The 21,750-nt window shown below is 35.9% G+C and overlaps 2 protein-coding genes and 1 pseudogene across 2 annotated transcripts; all 3 read left to right on the forward strand.

The window, feature by feature from the left end:
- The first annotated feature begins 3,091 nt into the window (after window positions 1-3,091).
- Window positions 3,092-4,098, forward strand: LOC139883267 (3-oxoacyl-[acyl-carrier-protein] synthase I, chloroplastic-like; annotated as a pseudogene).
- An 11,388-nt stretch (window positions 4,099-15,486) lies between these two features.
- On the forward strand, window positions 15,487-18,637 carry LOC139883270 (3-oxoacyl-[acyl-carrier-protein] synthase I, chloroplastic-like). The gene is made up of 6 exons (XM_071867474.1): window positions 15,487-15,601; window positions 16,695-17,053; window positions 17,240-17,962; window positions 18,069-18,170; window positions 18,356-18,422; window positions 18,570-18,637. Exons 1-6 carry the CDS (start codon window positions 15,487-15,489, stop codon window positions 18,635-18,637), a joined length of 1,434 nt encoding a protein of 477 aa, XP_071723575.1.
- Window positions 18,638-20,400: 1,763 nt separating this feature from the next.
- Window positions 20,401-21,075, forward strand: LOC139883271 (uncharacterized). Its single transcript, XM_071867475.1, has one exon. The coding sequence runs from the start codon at window positions 20,401-20,403 to the stop codon at window positions 21,073-21,075; it is 675 nt and encodes a 224-aa protein (XP_071723576.1).
- Window positions 21,076-21,750: the final 675 nt, after the last annotated feature.

A 21,750-nucleotide genomic window follows, 5' to 3' on the forward strand; every position in this document is an offset into this window, starting at 1 on the left:
CGAAGCTTTTTTTTTCATGCGGCGATTTATTCTCCTTGCAAGTATGAACAAGCGCCACTCGACAATCGAACTATGAGAAACATTTATTAGAACTTTTGCAACATCCAACCGAGACTGAGAGGCTTCTCCTCTCGGTCTCGACACTCACAAACGAATACACCACAGTGGCTAACGACCTTAATAAAGAAGTCTTGACACCAGGCATATAACGGAACACACGATAGCCGAACCCTTGCCTTTGTCTCCTCTCCCTGTCGACTCGAGTTCATCTTTTGTGGACTCGGATATTAAGAGGCGCAAAAATCATCTCCGACACTCTCCCCCCAAACCTCAAATTCCTAACATTGAAGATGAAGCAAAGACTATTATTGATTTTGGGCTAAAAATCGTTTGAATTTGAAAAAAGAAAAGGTCACATATTCGGAAGCAATTGCCATGACTACAAAATTCTCAAAGATGCCAAAAATTTGTGACTCCTCGAAGTAGCCGATTTTGAAGTTTTTTCAAGATTTTAGTCTTTCTTCTCTTGTTGTTTTTTTATCTGTTGTTCTTGTGGTTCTTTCGAGCTCTCTGTTATTAAAAAAACGAACTACGATGCGAATAGGAGGCATAATGCTAGTGCTATGGCTACTAGGGTTTTGGTCAAACTGTGTTTATGATAACCCTAATACAGTCTTATCACTTCCTTTTATACTAAAGCAATGACATGAATTATACATTGCACGTTAACCCTAGCCTATTCGCGATAATCTATTGTGGACCTCATAGACTATTATTATTTGATCGTGGGCATAATACTATACTCATCCCAACAAATTATAATTTTTCTTTAACAAGATATAATTATCCAAATAATGTAGAATAAATTTCTCAATTAACCTATTAATAGGTTAATCCTTTCATTACAGGCTATATCTTATTTGAACATAGCATGCATCAACCTCAACTATATACTGTCCTAATATTATTCTTTCAATTCCCTAAGTAAACTGTTAAAACGAACAACAGTGCTAATAACACTTTATATATGTTCATTCCAATATGATTATACATTTTCTTAGTTTTACTTAATCAAACGGCCTAATATCTATCTATCGAGAGTAACAGGTCCCGATTGTGTAATCACTACTCCTCTTAAATCTCATAGTGTACGACCATAACTTTTATAGTCATCCGATTAAAGATGTACAAGTTTTGATCATGTCAAGACATAATGATCAGTATGTAGTAACTATATATGACACACACGTGTATAAGGTATGACAATCACAACTATCACGAGAATCACTAATGATGTTAACATACAATGATCTCGTAAATGGTAAGTAAAGTATATTGTTCTCTAATAATTAGATACTAATTTGATTTGTATTATATACATAGTTATTCCATAATTATTGATCAAAATCGTACTAATATTACATCATCCATTATCGTATTATAGATGAACAATTAGAGATACATTTTGTATAACATACAAATTAACAATATAATAATTACAGTAATAATAAACATAATTTATAAAACTAAAATGTAACTAACATTAAGCTAGGTTCATAACGATCTAGAGCACAATCATTAACACATTTTGGCATGCTTAATTCTCTCAAGTTTAGTTACAGTACATGTTCAAAGGAATAACTCGCCAGATAGATTCCGAAGAGCTTAAGGGAAAACCAAAAAAACCATTGCCTAAAATAATATTAAAATTGACTGATGATGGACGACGATGAAGCCCAAAAAAGAAATTTTATGGATTTTCAAATCTTTGAGAAAGAACTGTTTATTCCATTAAAAAAAAACTGTTTATAGTTATATCTAAGAGATTGGGAGAGGAAGAAGAAGAATTAGAAGATGTGATATCGGAAATTAAGGGAAAAGATGGAGAGAGAGATCGGGAATTAAAATTTATTTTGCCAAATTATATTTAAGTTACATGTAAAGATGAGTTATCAAACTTTACACATGTCAAAATATTACTTGCATTCCTAAATACTTATGTGATGGGAACCTAGAATTTTCTCCAAGAATAAGTGTACAGCCGCAATATATTTTGTTGTATTTAAGTGTCTTGTCTTAAACCTTTAATCTGGGAGAAGTTTCCTTTTATATGTGGCATATATAGCACACTCTGCTAGCTCACACACAAATGAAATGGGCTTACCAATAGATAAGCTAATTAAGTCTGTACAAAACTTCAATGAAAAATATAACTGAAATAAACTTCTCCTGCAAGGCTTCTTTCTTCTCGTCTAAGCTTCAGGCGCTTTTGTTGTTCCATTTTCTCACTTCCTACACAGTACTGATGATTGAAGTTTATTCTTCAAAATTAAGCTTTAATTCATCAAACTAAACAGTTTCTCCGGATTTCAAAACAAAATTATTATTCTCTTCCATTTTGGTAGCACTCAAAACACTTTTGAAAACCTAGAAAGGAAAGACAGGTTTCTCGATTAGTTACAGATAATTACAAGAATTAATTACTTCACTGCATATATAGTAGGATTAAGTGAAAAGAAAGAGTTTTATTGTGGGAACATGGAGAAGCAGGAGCAAAGGGCGAGAGAGATGTTATCCTGAAGCACAGACACTGGGGATTATTACTACCTCTGTATCATAATAGATAATGTTTTTGTATTTTTATATTCATTCGAATGGATATGTATCTAATGAAAATTATTGACTAAATACATATATATATATATATGAATGAATTTGAAAATGCAAAACATCGTCTATCATGATATAGAGGGAGTACCTTATTTTGGCAATTTCTTGATTTAATTTCGGCCCTAAACGGCGGTTTGATTTGATTTCTCACGGTTCTTTTTGATGAATTACACCAGCCTCTAGTCAGACTAGCACCCAAATACTATATAATATAAATGCAAGTGTATACAAAAACTAATAGCATTGACTCTAAAAAAAAGCATTTGCTTTACACGAGACCAGCTAGCAGAGCAATTATAAGAAGTTAATTAATCTCGATCGGGTGATAAAAACTAGGAAGTCACAGTCTATATATAACTACAAGATTTGAATATTGTTAACGTATTACTGTTACAATCATTCTCAGTTTAGAGAAAGAGAGATGGCAAGTCATGTCTCTCTCTCACAATTCAACGGCCTTAGATCTCTCAACACCGGTCTTCAGAATAAGCCAACAATATTGAGGAACACAAACAGCTACTTATTCTCATCTACACAAGGTTCGCTACTGCTAATTCCCTCTGTTAATAACCTTAATATTAAATCTTATTGTTTGAATACTGGAAAAATGTAGTTAAACCCTTTTAATGATTATTTATTGGATTTGCTTGCATTGCAGGTCTAAGGGGAAAGAAAATAGTGGTGAGAGCAATGGCAGCCCAATCTGCTCCGAAATGAGAGAAAGATCCAAAGAAAAGAGTTGTTATAACAGGAATCCGTAATTTCTCTCCCGATGGCTACATTGATAAAGAGAGCGATCGTCGACTTGACGATTACATAAGATATTGCCTAGTTGCTGGAAAGAAAGCCTTTGAAGATGCTAACCTCAATCCTCAAATCCTACAAACTGTACGTAATGTATATTGTACAAATTAATTACTCTTCCGTATCACACACTTTAAGCCTCAATTTTTTTAAAAACTGCATGTCTTGTGATACGGATCCGAGGAGGAAGTAAAGTATAATATTTGTAATATACGAGTAATTAATAATTATTTCGGTTTTTAGATGGACAGGAGCAGAATTGGAACACTTGAAGGAACGGGAATTGGAGGATTGACGACATTTCAAAATGCAAACGAGGCTCTCTTTGTAAAGGAAGGAGGGCATAAGAAGATTAGTCCATTTACCGTTCCCTACTCAATAATCAACACGGGCTCAGCTTTGTTAGCCATGGATCTCGGCTTAAAAGGACCTTGCTACTCTATCGCAACTGCCTGCGCCACTTCCAATTACTGCTTCGAAGCAGCCGCCAACCACATCAAGAGAGGTGATGCTGACGTAATGATCCCAGGCGGAGCGGAGGCTAGCATCATTCCCATAGGAATCGGTGGGTTCATAGCCTGCAGGGGGTGCGCCACTTTTATACATGCAAACCTTAAGATGTAAATACAAAAAACTTGTTTCGGAAATGAGGTTTCCGAAACAAGTAATCATGATTAATTAAAAAAAAAAACTATTCTCGGAAATCAGACAAGCTAATTAATGACCGGAACTTAGGTAATTAATTAATTAAAGATTAATGAATTATGGACAGTGAGAATATTTATATTATTAACTAATTGTGGATTCTTCCATTTATTTGCGTAGTCAATGATTGGGCATTCACTTGGAGCATCTGGAGGACTTGAAGCCATAACAACCATTAAAGCAATAAATACTGGTTGGCTACACCCAACCATAAATCAATATGTAAGTAATATATACTCTCTTCCAATATCTCCTATATATCAATTTACTACCTACCACCTTTCCAAATATTTGTCACTTTTACATGTCCATCTATATATAATAATTGACAACTATTTTAGGTTGGAAGTAATTTCAAACTTCATTAGAGTTGATTTTTTGATTACTGACATGTCGAAAATAACTTTACTCGTAGAACCTGGAGCCAGAGGTAACAATTGATACCGTCCCAAATGTGAAGAAGCAACATCAAGTTAATGTTGGTATGTCTCAGGTTTCTAGGAAAAATCTTTTTGATTGGAAAAAAGAATTTTAAGTTGATTTATTTACTAATTAATTTGCTTATTGTGAATTATTTTCTTGCAGCAATCTCAATTTTTTTTGGCTTTGGTGGACATAACTCAGTGGCGGTGTTTGCTCCCTTCACATCATAGATATATGATCTATATGTCCCTTAATTTGGATGGATAATTTGTTTACTATTTTTAAATAAAATCTGATTTGTTATTCTTCTTCCTTACAAACACAGTACAGGACCCTATCTACGTAGTAGTACAGAATTTGTGAAAATGTGATTATCTTCATATATCTTTTTTGTCTCCGACAAAGTTTAAGAAGAATAATAATTCTATAATTGCCAGAACAAAAAAATGAACAAACTTCAAATACAGTATCGTCATAATCAAGTTTCTCTTGTTTCTAAGGCTACAAAGTCTGGCTGGCCCTAGTCAGATCTGATGCAACGTATCACATTCCTAATTTCCTATAACACAGAGAAAATACTCCAGTAACAATTCTGTTACTAAGGAAGAAATTTTAAAACGAATATTATCTATTGATCTTGTCTCGGTTCCTAACACTATCACCAATTCTAATTTTGTAAGCCCTCATCCTAAGCTATTAGTAATCTTAATGGGCTTTTACGGTAGAATCACTGCTGGAAATATGGCCTATAGAAACAGACTAATAAAGTTTCAGAAGGCTTAAAACCCGTTCTATAAGGCTGATGGAACCGTTTTTTGGCCTTTTAGAACGATTTTAAAACTGTTTCGAATTCGGTTGTTCCATTAGCTTGACGGCGCCCCGGAGACGCCGATGACGAAAACCAATCGGATTTTAAAACTGTTCCGAACTCGGTTGTTCCATTAGCTTGACGGCGCCCCGGAGACGCCGATGACGGAAACCAATCAGATTTTGTTAACATGGTCGGATTTTGGTTTAAAACAGAGAAAATTCGTAACTTTAGAGCTTCATAGCTCCCAACCGATGCAGAATTGGAGGAAGGTTAAAAGAGATGAAATGTAGATGAGGATGTTAAAAATCGAATGCAAGTGATTTGAGGATTTTTGATTGAGAAACGGATTTATTATGAAGTTTTGAGTGAGACTGTACGAAGAGAAGTGTTGGTGGCATGAAAGGAGAAAGCTTTAGGGAATATGTGTGTATTTTATATAATCTAAGATTTAATCAAATGTAATTAAACTTTAAATTAAATTGAGCAATAGTAGAGATCGGAATGAGAGTTGAAGCTATTGTCCAATGGTTAATGAGGAGAAAATACATGAATTTTTAGAAAAATTCATAAATCCAAAAATTGTAGAAAATACTCATAAATCTTAATTTGTGGACATAAAACCCTAAAAAAAAAACAACAACAAACACATTAAAATATTAAAAGCTCACATGGGAGACATTATTTCAATTCATCAATAATGTCTATTACAAAAGAAATATAGAGGACAAACCCTCTTTAGCACACGAATATTAACATAAAAAAAAAATAGTACACGAATATAATTTAGGGACTAAAGCATAGCGCAATAGAAACATAGAAATATAAGTGCTAAACTGTAAATAAATGGAAACTGCAAAACGGCCTCAAGTTTAGGCAAGTTTACAGTTTGATCCTTGAATTCCATAACTGATGGCTGACGTCCTTTCCAAGTGAATCAAGCATTCTGCGCGTGACGAATTGGTCCCACAACTTTCGTGCTTCTTTATAGACGTCCCTGCTCTCGTTATCCAAGCGATCATGAAAACCCAGACAATGTCACGACTTGTCTTGAGCTTTGGATCAAGAATTATGGCATTGACTGAACATTGACATGCTGTAAAAATCATCCGGGATGCTCCGCCATCATCCTCCCCTTCTTTGGAGAGTTTTCTATGTAGAAAACTCATTCCCACAAGTATATTCAATACAGCAATGCATACAGGAAGGACGCCATGATATACTATAAATGTTAGTATGGTAGTAAACTGAACAAAACGAGGATGGTACCTCTTGTCCATGGATATTTAAGAAATTTTTCATATAATGCACGCCTGGACAAGGCATCAGGATGCCCGAGTACAGCATCCCGAACCTATAAAATGGCTGCATGAGCAAAGACAATCAAATCCACTCAGGTTCAACCAAAACTAGTCAAATTATTATCAACAAATAGGCATTCTTAGAGCAAACGCTTGAGACAAAATTAGTTACCTCTATATTTAACACATGCATTACCCAAGAGCAGAGTTACAAGAAGCTGCTGTTGCTTTTAAACAACAGGTAAAATAGCAGCGCATATAACCCAACAAAAATGAGACCAAGATTACCCGAAGATCAGTTTACACAGTATAAGCTCAAAATGCAAGCCATAAGAACATGAATAATAAATGAAACATGGTCTGATCAACCCAAACTACAGACAAACTAAAAAAAAAAAAAAAATCCATTAATTTCAGTAGTAACCTTGGGTAATCCTCCAATTCCAAGGACTTCATCAAGCTTTGATTTCAGTAGTAACCTTGGCTAATCCTCCAATTCCAAAGGCTTCATCAAGCTTTAATCCAGTAGGTATGACAGGAGCATGTCTTCTGAGGAAAAACAGTTGAAAAGATAACATAGACTCATGTGTAAAATCTCCATAAAGTTGTGTGAGAGCCTGTCGTAAAGCAGCATCCTTTTCGATATATTCTGCTTTATCATGTAGATGATCACGTTCGAAATCAGGAACCTCAGCTGATAATACAAAAACTATCAATGTGAGAGAACCGCAAAGCATAGTTTTTATACCAAATCATTGTCAAATCCTTAACACTAAACATATTTCATAATCAAAGTGAAAACCACAGACTAAGAGAACTGATTAACATCTAAACTGTAATGTTAGACAGCACACAAGCTGGAAGCTTACAAACTTAATTTCCATTGTGTTCAGCAATTAAAAATTGATGGGCAGTACTGAGGGCTTAAACAAACACCAGGCACAAAAAGTTACCTAAGAAGAACTAAATTTTCTCAGGAAACAAGCAGCCCTCGGACACTTCTCACTTATCCTTTGAGCTGTTGCAACAAACCATTATACACAATCCAGTTCACATGAAAACTTTTGTGATCAGTATTTTCGCAAACACTTTCACAACACAAATTAAACCCATAGCTATCTAATCTTCACATGTAGTATCTTTCATAAACCACACTATTCTAATTTTCTTTAGACCTTGCCAAATTGGAAATTTTGATTATAGACACATCTTTTTTTCACAAAAGCATGGAATTTTTTTGTTCTTTTTTCCATGCGTTTGGCTTGCGACACTAGTTTCCTCATGAATTTCAATTTTATTAACAATATAGTATCAACCAAATACCAACCTAATCTCAAAAGAACATAGTCAACCACTGGGCGACTAACCTTATGCGACAAAGAACGTGAGATCCAACGCATCATGAACACAATGTCAAACACTTCGATTCTCCTGAAATCCAGAGAAATTATTACGAAAATAGAAGAAATTACCTCCATAGAATGTCAGATGAAAATACAATTAAATTCAAAACAATAGACCAGTAGAGCAGATGAAAATCTAAATGAACCGAAATAACAAAACCCTAAATTAGTCTTGCGTCATTCCTCAATACCCAAATCTTCATTGAGTGGACTGATAAAGACGAGGAGAAAAGTAAAAACGGAGCGAGAGGTGCGAAACAAAGGTCGTGAAATCTTTTGGCGCTGCAGATCAGTGATCCGCTGTTGCTGATAGGGGAGGTCGACATCGACGAGAAAGAACATCGAATAAAGAGAGAGATTTTGAAGAGACGATTTGGCTTCGGGAAGAACAAAGAGAAAGAGAGATCGATTTGGATTTGGATTTGGATTTGGGATGAATGAATGGGATTCCCCACATTGCTAATTTGTTTATCAGTCAGCGATTTTTGGCGAGAGAGTGAGAGACGAGCTTCTATTTTTTTTATTCGTGAGAGACGAGCTTATTTGAATTTTGCGGAAAAAGACGATGAAAATTGCAAAATTAAGGTTTTTTCGAAATAATTTTATTTTATGCATATGAAAATACATATGCAATGGAATGAAACTGTTCCGTAAACTGTCTGGGAGAACGGTTTTTTGAATTTGTTATGTCACGATTTTATAGCCGTTCCATCCGAGTCCAATAAGAACGGTTTAGCGTACTTCAAATATTTTGACCCGGATTAAAAGAACACTACAGAAAATCGTTCCTTATAATTGTTTTATAGAACATTTTTTTACGCGTTACAAGCCACCCGTTCCACAAAACCTTAAGTTTCGTTTGGATCGATGGTTAAAATAATGGTAAAATTAAAATTATCTGATTCAAAATAAAAATTGTGTTTTTTTTTTATGATAAAGGGTATCTTGTATTTCATTAATGGATAGTGAAACAATACAAGTAATAACCAAAACATAAAGTAGACATCCCAAGAAAATCGATTGGTTGCTTGATCGAAAGCCAATACCCAATATCTAAAGATCCGCAGCAACAGCTTTTTCTTACTCGAGAGTAAGAAAAGCATGGCATGAAAGTCATAAAAGCAACGCAGTATGCGTGCACAAATCTGCTTAAGCGGCTCGATCTAAACAACTTCTCAAGACTTTTCTAGGGATGGACTTTAGCTTGAAGCAAAAACGTCCAGAATTGAGGGAATATCTCATAATTCGGCCGACAAAAACTCGAATTCCAACAAAGGAATTGAGAAAGCATCTGCTCAAAATAGTAAAGCTGAATTGAGAACTGAACAAGCTCATAGCCAACATGAGAATAAACCGAAGAAAACACTAGACAATCCTCGCTAAGCACCCTTAATCTAAATCTAAAAACTAACATTAAACAGCTAATACATAAAAAGCAAAACACCTCACCAACCAGAGTCAACCCGATCTGGTCAGTACTCAACCTTCTCGTGCGGGAGTCGCCGCAAAACGAAACTCTACAGCCTTCTGGTCCTCTCAGAACGCTGAGAGAAGTCGAAAGAGCCGACGAACTCCTAACTCCGAAGACACCATAAGTAGGATGTCTAAAGCCCCCTGGTCCGTTCAAGTTGCCGAAGAACATCACTGGGAGAATTCGAGCTCCGGCCAACCACCGCTGTCCACCGCTCCAAAAAGGCCCAAACAAACCAAGACAAGGAGATAAATCCAACGACAAAGAGAAATCAAAACCCCAACAAACTTTGGTCCGCACAAAGAACGAAGAGATGGTCAAAATTCGAAGGTTGCCGCCAGTAGCCATCTGCTTGTCAGAGAGAGAGCTGAGAATTGTTGGAGAAGATGGAAAAGGTGTTCGCTGCCGCTGTGGAAGTTGAAGACGAGAGCCGGTAGGAGCAGATCTGGGAGGTAGCCAGCGAAAATTACAGGAATTAAAAAAGTGAAGGCCCCACCGTCGTCGGAAAGCAACGAACGACGGCAGGGCCCGAGAGAGGCTGGATCTAAACTTTCTTATGAAGGAAGGATGATGATTATGGCTTGGAGGGGAGGTAGGAGGAGGGGTTAAGGGCGGCGGCAGAAAGGATGGAGGAATAAAAATTGTGTTTGGAAAGATAGATATACTTATAATAATTTGGTTCGGAATCAATTTGATAAATAAATCTGTCTTTAGAGGGATGTCTTATAAAATTATCTGTCGAATGAGCAAATACCGCGATTTCAAGAGTTTGTATGCTTTGTCATTTTTACCCTCATTTCATTTCATCAGATTACTTAAAATACCCTCATGGTAATACAACAAAAAAAATTTCTCTTCATCTCTTTCATTTCATTCGTGACTCCCACTCTCCCTTCTCCCGATTCTCTCTCGTCGACCACAAGGAGACCACTTCGGGTCCGGCGAGATTTTCGGCGTCAACGAGCACAAATCAACAAAAACTCGATCGTTTCCATTTTAATTTGGTAAGATTTATCTCTTTGAAGCCTTTATTCCATCGAAATGCAAGAATTTGAAAATTTAGGGTTTCAAAAGATTTAGAGCTTTTTTGATTCATCGGATTTTATGGTTTGTGTGGTTTATTTCTGGTGCTTAATTGCTGGTTTTGGCTTAATAAACTATCAATTTCATGATTTGATTTTAGGGTTTGTATTGTTTTTCTCAGAGGACGGCGGCGGAGGTGCTATGGAGTCTGGGTAATAGAACGAACAAAACTAAAGAGCCATGATTTCACATCGGAGCAAAAGTAGAGGGAGAAGAATTGGAACCAAAATTTAAAATCAATACAAATTTTTTTTATGTTTAATTGAGCTGGTTGTTTATGGCCAAGCCAGCAAACAATATTGTGTGGTAAATGGTAATTCTGGATAATTATGTAAAACATCAATTACCTTTAAAGTTAGCTGTACATCCAAACATAAACAACGGATTAAATAAATTTATCCGTTAAAAATTATCTATCGTTCCAAACGTTAGAAATGGGTTGTTATAACACTATCCATAATCATGCTATTATTATTTCTGTATCAGTTAAATTTTATCCGACGTTTCAAACGAACCCTTATTTCCAATAGTGAATCCTGCAAGGAAAATAAACTACCATATATTCATGGAAATATAATGTCGATAGGGTTGCAACTTTGTAGCTCTCGCGTTTGATGTCGAAAAAGCAACAAAACCTAATAACAATTCTATTGGAAAAATGTCGAGGCAGTGAAAGATTGGTTTTTGCCTCGATCATATGATAGACTTCCTCGATTGTGTGAGAGATTTTTTGCCTTGAGCACACAAGAGATTTCATCGATTGAGTGAGAGATTATTTTTTGTCCGATCACACGAGAGACCTCCTCGATCGTATGAGATTATTTTCCGCATATGAGAGACTTCCTCGACCATATGAGAGATTATTTTCCATGCCTTGCAACTACATCAAGGTCTTACGAGCTTCGCCACCTTGCAACAAACATCAAGATTTTTCTTGCCTCGATCATATGGGAGACTTCCTCGACCGTATGAGAGATTATTTTCCACGTCTTGCAACTATGTCAAGGTCTTATGGGCTTATACACCTTGAAATTATGCCTAGTTTTTTCTTTCCTTGATCATAAGGGAGATTTCCTCAACCCTATGAAAGATTCTTCAAAATTTTGGTGTGTATATATACACGATCGACAAATGTTCGTGGTCTGCGTATGTTGAGTTTTGGTCGTGCTCGGACACTTTGGTGAGTGGGTAAGCCCTATTATTATATTTATATGTGCCCTCATACACTTTGAAGTGTGGTTGGCCCTCTTAGGGTGGAGGTCGTCGCTCGGGTCAGAGCATGTGACTTGCTGATTTTGAGGGTCAAGTTGTACCAGTCGGAGATATTTAATGATTTCTACTGATATATATGTAGTCACGAATAAAAACAAGAGCGGAATATCCGGAATACACAATAATTGAAAATAAATTTTATTAGCAATTCAATGAATTAAAATTTAAATTTAATAAAAGGAGAGGATACTACAACTATTTTAACCCTTTGATCAACGCTAGCTAATCTTCGTCTTCTTTGTCGTGGTGGAAGTTTCTTCGCTTGTGCCTTTGTGCTTTGTGTGAGGCAGTAGTTTGATCTCTTGTGCCTTTATGTGTTATGCGATGCGACGGGATTCTGACAATGTGACGATGTCTTCTTGCCCAGAGCTTCTTCAAAATATTTCTGTATGTTAATTATGGAGGAGATGCCTCTATTTATAGTGTTAGGAGGCTTGGAGTAATAAATGGCCTGAATTTATTTTCCTTTTGAAGTTGATTATGTGGTGTCAACATTATATCAACATTCTCTCTTGTTTTGGAAAGTATTTGACGTTTTCCTAACTCCGAAGCCAGGCAGCTTGTTTCCCTATCTCTGAAGCTAGTATATCGAATATTCACTCCATTTTTTCGTCTTCATTTGTTTCAACCATAAAGATTGCATAACATAATTAACCTTAAATATTTTTTTCCCGATAACATAATTTTGTGATTCTTATATTGGATTTTATACTTTTCTTTTGCACCAAATCATTCACGTAGATACAATCTTTCATGTTTCCCCCTTAGTTTCGATTTGGTCCTTAATGTTTGGATGAAGTCCATTTTAGTCCTTACTTTATAAATTTCGTCCATTTTCATCATTCTTTCCACATTTGACCTTTTTTGTATAATGGAAATATCTTGAGCTCCGAATCTCCGATTGACTTGATTCTTGCGGAGTCAGAAACCTAGGAATTAGCGCTATAATTTTCATTCTTCACCCTAAGGTTAATTATCGACTCATTATGATGTGTCATAATCTCATTGGTTGTCAAAAATTTTATGCCTACAATACCCAATAAGAAATTTATTTTCTTGGCTCAAAATCCTCACAACACATTTTTCCAAGTAGGGTGTCAAGTTGCGACGGCGCTCGGCTGAAGTGGTTTGCCCCGGCAACTTTGACTCGATGGTTTAAGACTATGAAGGAGGGATCAAAGCAGTCATAGAAATTTGATGATTCTTGCCTAACCACTCACTGAATTTTTTTGATATTCTTTCCATATACGCTCCGAGCACATTTAAATGCATATGGATCAAGGTGGTCGGCACTTTTTGCTTCTCAACGACCTGTTAAGAAATCTCAAATTAAGCTCACCGTTTATTGACTAGCAATGTTCAATAGACTCCCTCCTTTGAAACTTAAATATTATTAACCACAACGGCTTACTCGCTCCTAGTCTTGGCGTAGAAGGGACCATGATGCTGACTATTTTTTTCTTCTATTTGTAATTTGATTAATAAATACTTTAGTCATGTGTTTTTTACTTTGATCACCCGTGTATGTAGATTGTCCCTTTTACTCCTGAATTAATTATCACGTCTACAAAACCATTAATCGTAGTCAATAGTTTGAAACTTGTCAAGCTGTAGGTTTTTCTTTTTTTGCAATGTGTTACTTGATTTTGCGCTCTAAAATGCCAAGAACAAATCATAAAAATTAATCTCTCCAGCGAAAATCTAGAATACAAGGTTGGGATTTACAATTTATGTTTCCGTAAATCTACTTTTCTAATGATGGTCTTGGATTAAAAATTGGCTAATTGGCTTTGCAAGTATGTTTCCTCATAAATGGTTATTGTATAAAACAATCCGTAGCTCTACCCTGCAAGTACTAATAGCTCTACTTTTCATGCTATGGTCGTAACAATGCATGGCAGGATAAAGGATTTTCATTTCCTCTGTAAATGTTTTCTCTCGCAAAGTGTAGTAATTCTCTAAGTAAAATTTTATAATTTGTTCATGACTCATGAGCTTTCAATATCTATTTTTTCTTGAATCATAGGGAAATTCTATACTAGAAATATGAAAGATGTATATTGAAGAATATAAAAACCTTCCAAGCAAATTTTAGGAGCGAAATAATTATTTCTCTCCCAATTCGGTGGCCATTTGATGTCATCAGAAAGTTACATGCTCTCCTTCGATCGATTGAGCAATTGTGTGTCGGTGAAATTAAGGCAGGTGATCAGAATATGGATTGAACCTGACTTATATTAGTGGAGCTGCGTACGAATCCCATCTATAGGGAATCAAGTCATCCGTAGTTTTTTTTTTTTCGGGATGTGATCGCCAGGGTCTTTTGGCTATTTGGAGTATCGGAGAGCCTTCTTTCTACTCCTTTGTGGTCATTGCTTGAGAGCATGAGAACTTTTTTTTAGTGCAATTATCTTTTATGTTCTTGTCTATCTCTTGTGTCTCTTCTTGTGCTTATGTAGGAGATGGATTAGCTTGACCCTAAGTAATTCTATGTATTAAAGATGGGGTTATAGAAGAAGGAGCAATGAAGAGTAAATGAGGTGATAATGCTCTTATACATAGTCACGCGTCTTTCACCATTGACCCTTGGCTTTGACTTTAGGTTGATATATTTTATCTAATATCTCACTATTTTGAACACTTGGAAAGGAAAAAAAGGCTTTCTCGATTGGCAATTATCAGAATTTACTCCACTGCATGGGAGGATTAAGTGAGGGGAAAAAAATTGTGTGAACATTACATGGAGAAGCAGAAGCAATGGAGTAAGGACGAGTTATATGTAAATGTAATAATCGTGAAGCATGGAAGCCAACCAAGGCGTGGGCCAATAGTTAGCTATTGGAAACGGACTTTGGATTGGTAGTCTGTAATAGGAATGTATCAAAAAAAAAAAATGCCAATGCCTAAGACAAACACTCTCATCGTTTTTCATTTTATTTTTTTCATATTTTGTTTGCAGTAACTTGATTTAATTTTGCCCGAAATGCAAAATGGGGGTTTGATTTGATTTCAAACGGTTTGTTTTGATGAATTACACCAGCCTCTGGTCAGATTAGTACACTTTCTATCAGCGAGATGACGGGCGGTTAACACATCCGGTTTTCTAACAAGAGGAGAGCTTGAGAGGTCACATAATTAAAAATGAAAGAGCTGGATGGGATAAATTGTAGTTGGAGGAGCTACGGAAAGTGTCATAGTTGAGGAGGGCAAGGGTGATTACCTCTTTATTTTAATGCCATATATAGTACCATGTTCTTGACAATTATTGCAAAATACTATTTGAAAACCAAACATTATGTAATTTAATAAAAGAAAATACTCTATGATTTTATCAATGCACATGTATACAGAAACTAATAGCTTTGACTTTAAAAAAAATTATAATAATAGCGTTGCTTTGCACGAGTCCAGCTAGCAAATCAATTATAAAAATCCAATTCCCGATCCAGTGATAAAAACTAGGAAGCCACAATCTATAACTACAAGACCATTCGAGAGTTAACTACGCTATTATTCTCAGTTTAGAGAGAGAGAGAGATCATAGAGATGGCAAGTCATGTTTCTCTGCCACAATTCGATGGTCTTAGATCTCTCAACACAGCTCTTCAGAATAAGCCAACAATATTGAGGAACACAAACATCTACTTCTCATCTACAAAAGGTAAGCTTCTGCTATTTCCCTCTGATCTTAACTTTTAAATTAAATCTTATTTTCAGTGTTTATGTGTTAATTATGCTGTTTTTAGTTTTGCCTTGAAGAATTAGATGATATATTTTTTCTCACCAATTAGTAATATATAATGCAGTATGTAGTTCACCATGCTCTGTTCCTTAATTTATTTATACCTTTTATAAGATTAATTCTTTAATGCGATCATCCTAACGTATGAATATTTATCATTATTTATCAGTATCCGACTTTTAGTTCTGCGTCCGGCCCTGTGCGACGCGTAATTGATCGCCGATGTACGGAGTATATAACAAAGTTCATAGAGTCATAGGATTTACGCTTAGCTATTCCCGATTAGACACCAAGCAATAATTAAATGTTATAATAGGGCTTGGTTGCTGCTCTTGAGCTGGAGCATTTGTTGGTATCTGCTTGGAGTTATACTTGCATTTTATAAACAGCTCTATGAATACGTACAGGTGAAAAAAATGTTTATTTTTTCCTATAATAAAAGAGAAACTATTTTTAAGTTAAAGAAGATAAAGAAAATACTAGTACTACATCCGTCATCCGTCTCTAATTAACCGTCACGTTTCCTATGTAATCGTAGGGAGTACATAGTAGTAAAAACTTTTAGTGTAGTAAAATGAATTATATATAAATTAACATGGACATTGACAAAGTATCAGTTAAGCTCTGTCTCGGAATTCATATCACAAAGTGATGTACTCATTTGTTCCTTGAAACTTTTGGTCCAAACTACATATTTGTCCCCCCTCACATTTTATAAATTAATTTACTCAAAAAGCCTTAGGGTACCACAAAATATTCTCTAGTCAGACAAGATCACAGACTAACGAGGAGTGATCCCAATCAGGGTACCAGAATCTTATCAAACAGAGCATCGACAACATGAGAATCGGGCAATCGGCACAATATTCACCAGCGTGCAAAGGCTTGAAGCGGCCGTTAATTTTGTGAATTGATCATCGGAACTAATTAAGAAGAGGAAATCGGAATTATCAACTGAATTTTACTTGAATTTGTTTAATTATTATTTATTGTATAATTGCATGCATTGCAGGTCTAAGGGGAAAGAAAATAGTGGTGAGAGCAATGGCAGCCCAATCAGCTCCGAAACGAGAGAAAGATCCAAAGAAAAGAATTGTGATAACAGGAATGGGAGTTGTATCAGTTTTTGGCAATGACATTGAGAAATTCTATGATAAGCTTCTAGAAGGAGAGAGTGGTGTCAATTATATCGATAAGTTCGATGTATCCACCTTCTCCACCAAGTTTGCAGCACAAATCCATGGATTCTCTTCAGATGGCTACATCGATAAAAAGAATGATCGTAGACTTGACGATTACATAAGATATTGCCTAGTTGCCGGAAAGAAAGCCTTTGAAGATGCTAACCTCAATCCTCAAATCTTACAAACTGTAAGTTATATATATTACGTACTAGGTCCGTCTATTTAAAGGAATTATATTCATAAATTAAAACACACAGACCTCGGTTAAAGATAACCGATAAATTAATAACTTAAATTAATTAATAAATTATATAGTAGTCACGACATTATTAATTTATAGATGTTTAATTGTATGTGTATTTCATTTCTTTAGATGGACATGAGCAGAATTGGAGCAATTGTAGGATCGGGAATTGGAGGATTAACGACAATGCAGAGTGCAAATGAAGCTCTCTTTGTAAAGGGAGGGTATAAGAAGATTACTCCATTTTTCATTCCGTACACAATAAGCAACATGGGCTCAGCACTGTTAGCCATAGACCTAGGCTTAAGAGGACCTTGCTACTCCATCGGAACTGCCTGCGCCACTTCTAACTACTGCTTCGAAGCAGCCGCCAACCACATCAAAAAAGGTGATGCTGATGTCATCGTCGCCGGCGGCGCAGAGGCTAGCATCGTCCCCATTGGAATCGGCGGGTTCATAGCCTGTAGGGCTCTGTCTTCGAGGAACGACGAACCTATGAAAGCTTCAAGGCCTTGGGACAGAGACCGCGATGGTTTCGTAATGGGGGAAGGCTCCGGCGTGCTTGTCATGGAGAGGTTGGATCATGCTTTAGCGAGGGGAAGTAAAATCTATGCAGAGTACTTGGGTGGTGCTACTAATTGTGATGCTCATCACATGACGGAGCCTCGTTCGGACGGTTCTGTGGTTGGTGCCTGTATCGCAAAGGCATTGGAAAATGCACACGTGTCACCTGAGGAGGTCAATTACATCAATGCTCATGGTACTTCTACACCGGCGGGAGATTTGGCTGAGGTTAGAGCCTGTAAGAGGGTGTTTACAAATACGGATGAGATTAAGATGAACGGAACTAAGGTAACTAATTATTTAATCAGAGATTATATATATATGAAGTATTGCAATTGAGATTATATATACTAGTATTAATTAATAAATGAATTATTTCATTTGTTTGTTGTAGTCAATTATTGGGCATGCACTTGGAGCATCTGGAGGACTTGAAGCCATTGCAACCATTAAAGCTATAAATACCGGTTGGCTACACCCAACAATAAATCAGTATGTAAGTAATACTCTTCCGATATCTCCTATATATCAATTTACTATTTCCGTCCCAAATAAGTTTTCAATAGTTACGTCCATATATTGTATAGAAAATCAATAACTATTTTGAGATAGAGGTAATATTAAATTTAATTAGAGTTGACGCTTTATTTACTGATATGTCGAAAATAACTTTGCTTGTAGAACCTGGAGCCAGAGGTCACAATTGATACAGTCCCAAATGTGAAGAAGCAACATCAAGTTAATGTTGGTAAGTATCACGATTCTAGGAAGTATCTTATCCATGAAAAAGGAAAAATGGATTCTTAGTTATCTTGCGTGTTTAAAGTGCTGAATGATACTAGTATATTTGTTTATCAATCAATTTGTTTATATATTGTGATTTTATTTTTTGCAGCAATCTCAAATTCGTTTGGATTTGGTGGACATAACTCGGTAGCTGTGTTTGCTCCCTTCACATCATAAATAACTTAGCTGTCCCTTAATTAGGATGCAAAATTCGTTTACTATTTCTAAATAAAATCTCACTTGTTCTTTTTTTTTTTATTACAAACACATGACTCAATATGTAATAGTACCGATTTTGTGAAAAAAAGGATTCATAAAATGATTTTTCTTTTCTTGACTAGTCTTAATTTTTTTTTTTTTTATAATTGAAGTTAAGTACTGATTTCCATTAATCAGCCATGTTCAGCAACATGATATAATGAAGATGTCAATCAATCCCTCAAATTCAATTTTAAGTTTGCGATCGAATGTGCAAGGCGATTGTGATGAAATTTACAAGAATTGAAATTACTACATAGAGTTTTAATCTTAAGAATCAATTCCTTGCAAGACAAAAAGCACATGGTTGAGAAGTTCAAAGCTTGGATTATTATGAGTGCATCGGATTCAACGATGATGCCCGTTGCTCCCATCAAGGCTGCCAAGTAAAGTCCGAGAGAAATAGCAGAAGCTTCTGCTAGATAAATATCTGGAAAACCAGGTGCAAAATCAGATTGAATAATATTAACCCGATAATACCCAGGAAATTTTTTTTAACAAACTTCAAATACGGTAGCATCATAGTCAAGTTTCTCTTGTTTCTAAATCACAGTTTTGTTGAAGCTTCAAATTAATGTTACCATTAAGGTTCAAATTTGGTAAAGTTTGAAAACGGTTCGTTTTGTCCTAGCACAATAGCAGAGGCCCACGAGGCCCAAAGTTATACAAGACCAAACACCGTTGAGGCCACTATAGCAAATTGGAGGGAAAAGCTGTTGTAAGTATTGCTGAGTCGGCATAAGGCCCGACTACTCAAGCTCTGGATGTGCAATCTTTCATCAGTTCTTCTAAGGAGATTTTCCAGTTGAATCTTTAGTATTAAGAGCGATTTCAGATGTCTGAAAGACAATTAATTTACATTTGTGAGTGACTCGACAGAAATCAAAATCAATTGTTTTCAAGTCGATGAGGTAGACCGATCGATAAATAAAATCTGAATCGCCAAATTCGATCGACTACACAATAATTTAGTTAGTACGATTCCTCTTTACAAAGACAGGTCGTGTAAAAAGCAGGAGTTTCACATGAATGCTTCGTAAACTGAAGTTCTATAATTAGCAAAAAGGCCTGCCCTAGTCAGAACTGATGCAATGTATCACATTCCTATCTTCCTCTTAACACAGAAAAAAAAATAAAGATATGAAAGAAAAGATTCTTGCTACGAATTAAACCCTAATCTATATATATATATATATATATATATGCTCCACCGTAGTCGACGAGAAAATGATCATAAATGTAATCTTCCAAAAATAAAACAATACAAAGTAGTGGTGGAGCCATATTGATTGTATTAGCATACTAAACTTCACATTTTTTTGGGTACCTTCCAACTATATGAAAAAGCATTATAATGAGTACCTATTTAGTAACTCTCTCGCAATCAATTTTCAAAAGTGAAAATCATTTTACACTAGCAGTCAAAATAAATAATTTATGAATAGAGTTGATTCATGATCACGGATGTACTTCGAAATTTGTAATGACCAACTACAAAAAAAATCTCCCATCTAGATATCAAAAGATTTCTTGTAATTTGTCCACAATTTCAGTGCAACTTGGTGTTGGAAGTCAGTTATATAAACTTTCATTAATCATCTCCTTTTGATATTCAAGGGAAAACAAATACTCCATATATATTGAATCTCTCAAGAAACATAAATTAAAGAAAGTCACTTAGAATGGGTCCTTCTAAAGTTATTGCAACATTCTTCATATTTATGATTCTCATGTTGGTGGCATTGCCTCCAATTCAAGCTTGTGTTCCTTGTACACATCCTCCACACCCACCAAAGCATCACCAGCCGGCCAAACCACCATCCAAACGTCCACCTCACCATGGCGGAGGCGGCTGCGGCTCTCACTCAAAACCACCTTCCACTCCGAACCCTCCGGTGATTCCTCCTCCCGTCATACTCCCACCTCCTACTACTTTTCCACCTTACATCCCTAGCCCTCCATCAGGCGGTGGCAGTGGAGGAGGTGGAGGTGGAGGAGGCGGAGGAGGAGGTGGAGGAGGCGGAGGAGGAGGTGGGGGAGGAGGCGGAGGTGGTGGTGGTAGTGGTATTGTTCCATATCCTCCGAGTTCTCAACCAACTTGCCCTATCAATGCTCTTAAATTAGGGCTTTGCTTGGACGTTCTTGGAGGACTGGTTCATATAGGGTTAGGCGACCCGGTTCAGAATGTTTGTTGTCCAGTGCTACAAGGATTGCTTGAACTAGAAGCAGCTGTTTGTCTCTGCACCACAATAAGGCTTAAACTTCTTAACCTTAACATTTTCATTCCTCTAGCTCTACAAGTTCTCGTTACTTGTGGCAAAACTCCTCCACCTGGATTTGTCTGCCCTCCTCTCTAGTATCGACCGAATAATTTCTTAATTTCCACATTATTAAGTTAGTTAATTCCGTTTCATGACTTGATTAGGGTTTTTGTCATTGATGTTGAAACTCAATTATGTGTTTTGGGTTTTGGAATGTTTGTTGTAACTTTTGGGTTTGGATCGATCATCGATCCTTTATTGAGTCGAAGCAATTATCTAAGTTGCATTATGTGTTGTTTCTTGACTTTTAATTATCACCAGTATTTTCTTTATTAATTTCTCTTGGTTACAGTTTTGGATAAAATTTTCTCTGTTGTTTTCTCATTATATATTGACGTTGAATCTGATTTCTCATATAGTCATATATCCTGCAAATTTAATAGTGTTTACTTTGGATCAGTCTATAAACTTTGTCTAAATTAAATGGCTCTCGGAATTAGCTTCCATTACATGTGTTCTAAATTTAGCTTCAAAAAGCCGGAATCAAAATTAAATTAAATATATAATTCAAAATCGAAAGCAAACGCAATTATATATAATTCCTCCATTCATTTTTATGTTAATATCGATGAAACTCTATTAACAAGTCGGCTAACACCGATCTGCGAGAATATGTACATAATAAGGGGAGCGTCGTTCGAAAACCGACTACCGTTTGGGTGAAAACCCTATTATAATGATAATGTAGCAATAAATGGAGGAATTGAAAAG

This window comes from Rutidosis leptorrhynchoides, unplaced genomic scaffold, assembly GCF_046630445.1.
Source record: "Rutidosis leptorrhynchoides isolate AG116_Rl617_1_P2 unplaced genomic scaffold, CSIRO_AGI_Rlap_v1 contig377, whole genome shotgun sequence".
NCBI classification, from domain to species: domain Eukaryota; kingdom Viridiplantae; phylum Streptophyta; class Magnoliopsida; order Asterales; family Asteraceae; genus Rutidosis; species Rutidosis leptorrhynchoides.

Coding starts and splice junctions, on each gene's coding strand:
- LOC139883271 (XM_071867475.1), top strand. CDS start 20,401: ATGGGTCCTTCTAAAGTTATTGCAACATTCTTCATATTTATGATTCTC.
- LOC139883270 (XM_071867474.1), top strand. CDS start 15,487: ATGGCAAGTCATGTTTCTCTGCCACAATTCGATGGTCTTAGATCTCTC. Junction 15,602..16,694: donor CTACTTCTCATCTACAAAAG/GTAAGCTTCTGC, acceptor CATGCATTGCAG/GTCTAAGGGGAAAGAAAATA. Junction 18,171..18,355: donor ACCCAACAATAAATCAGTAT/GTAAGTAATACT, acceptor CTTTGCTTGTAG/AACCTGGAGCCAGAGGTCAC.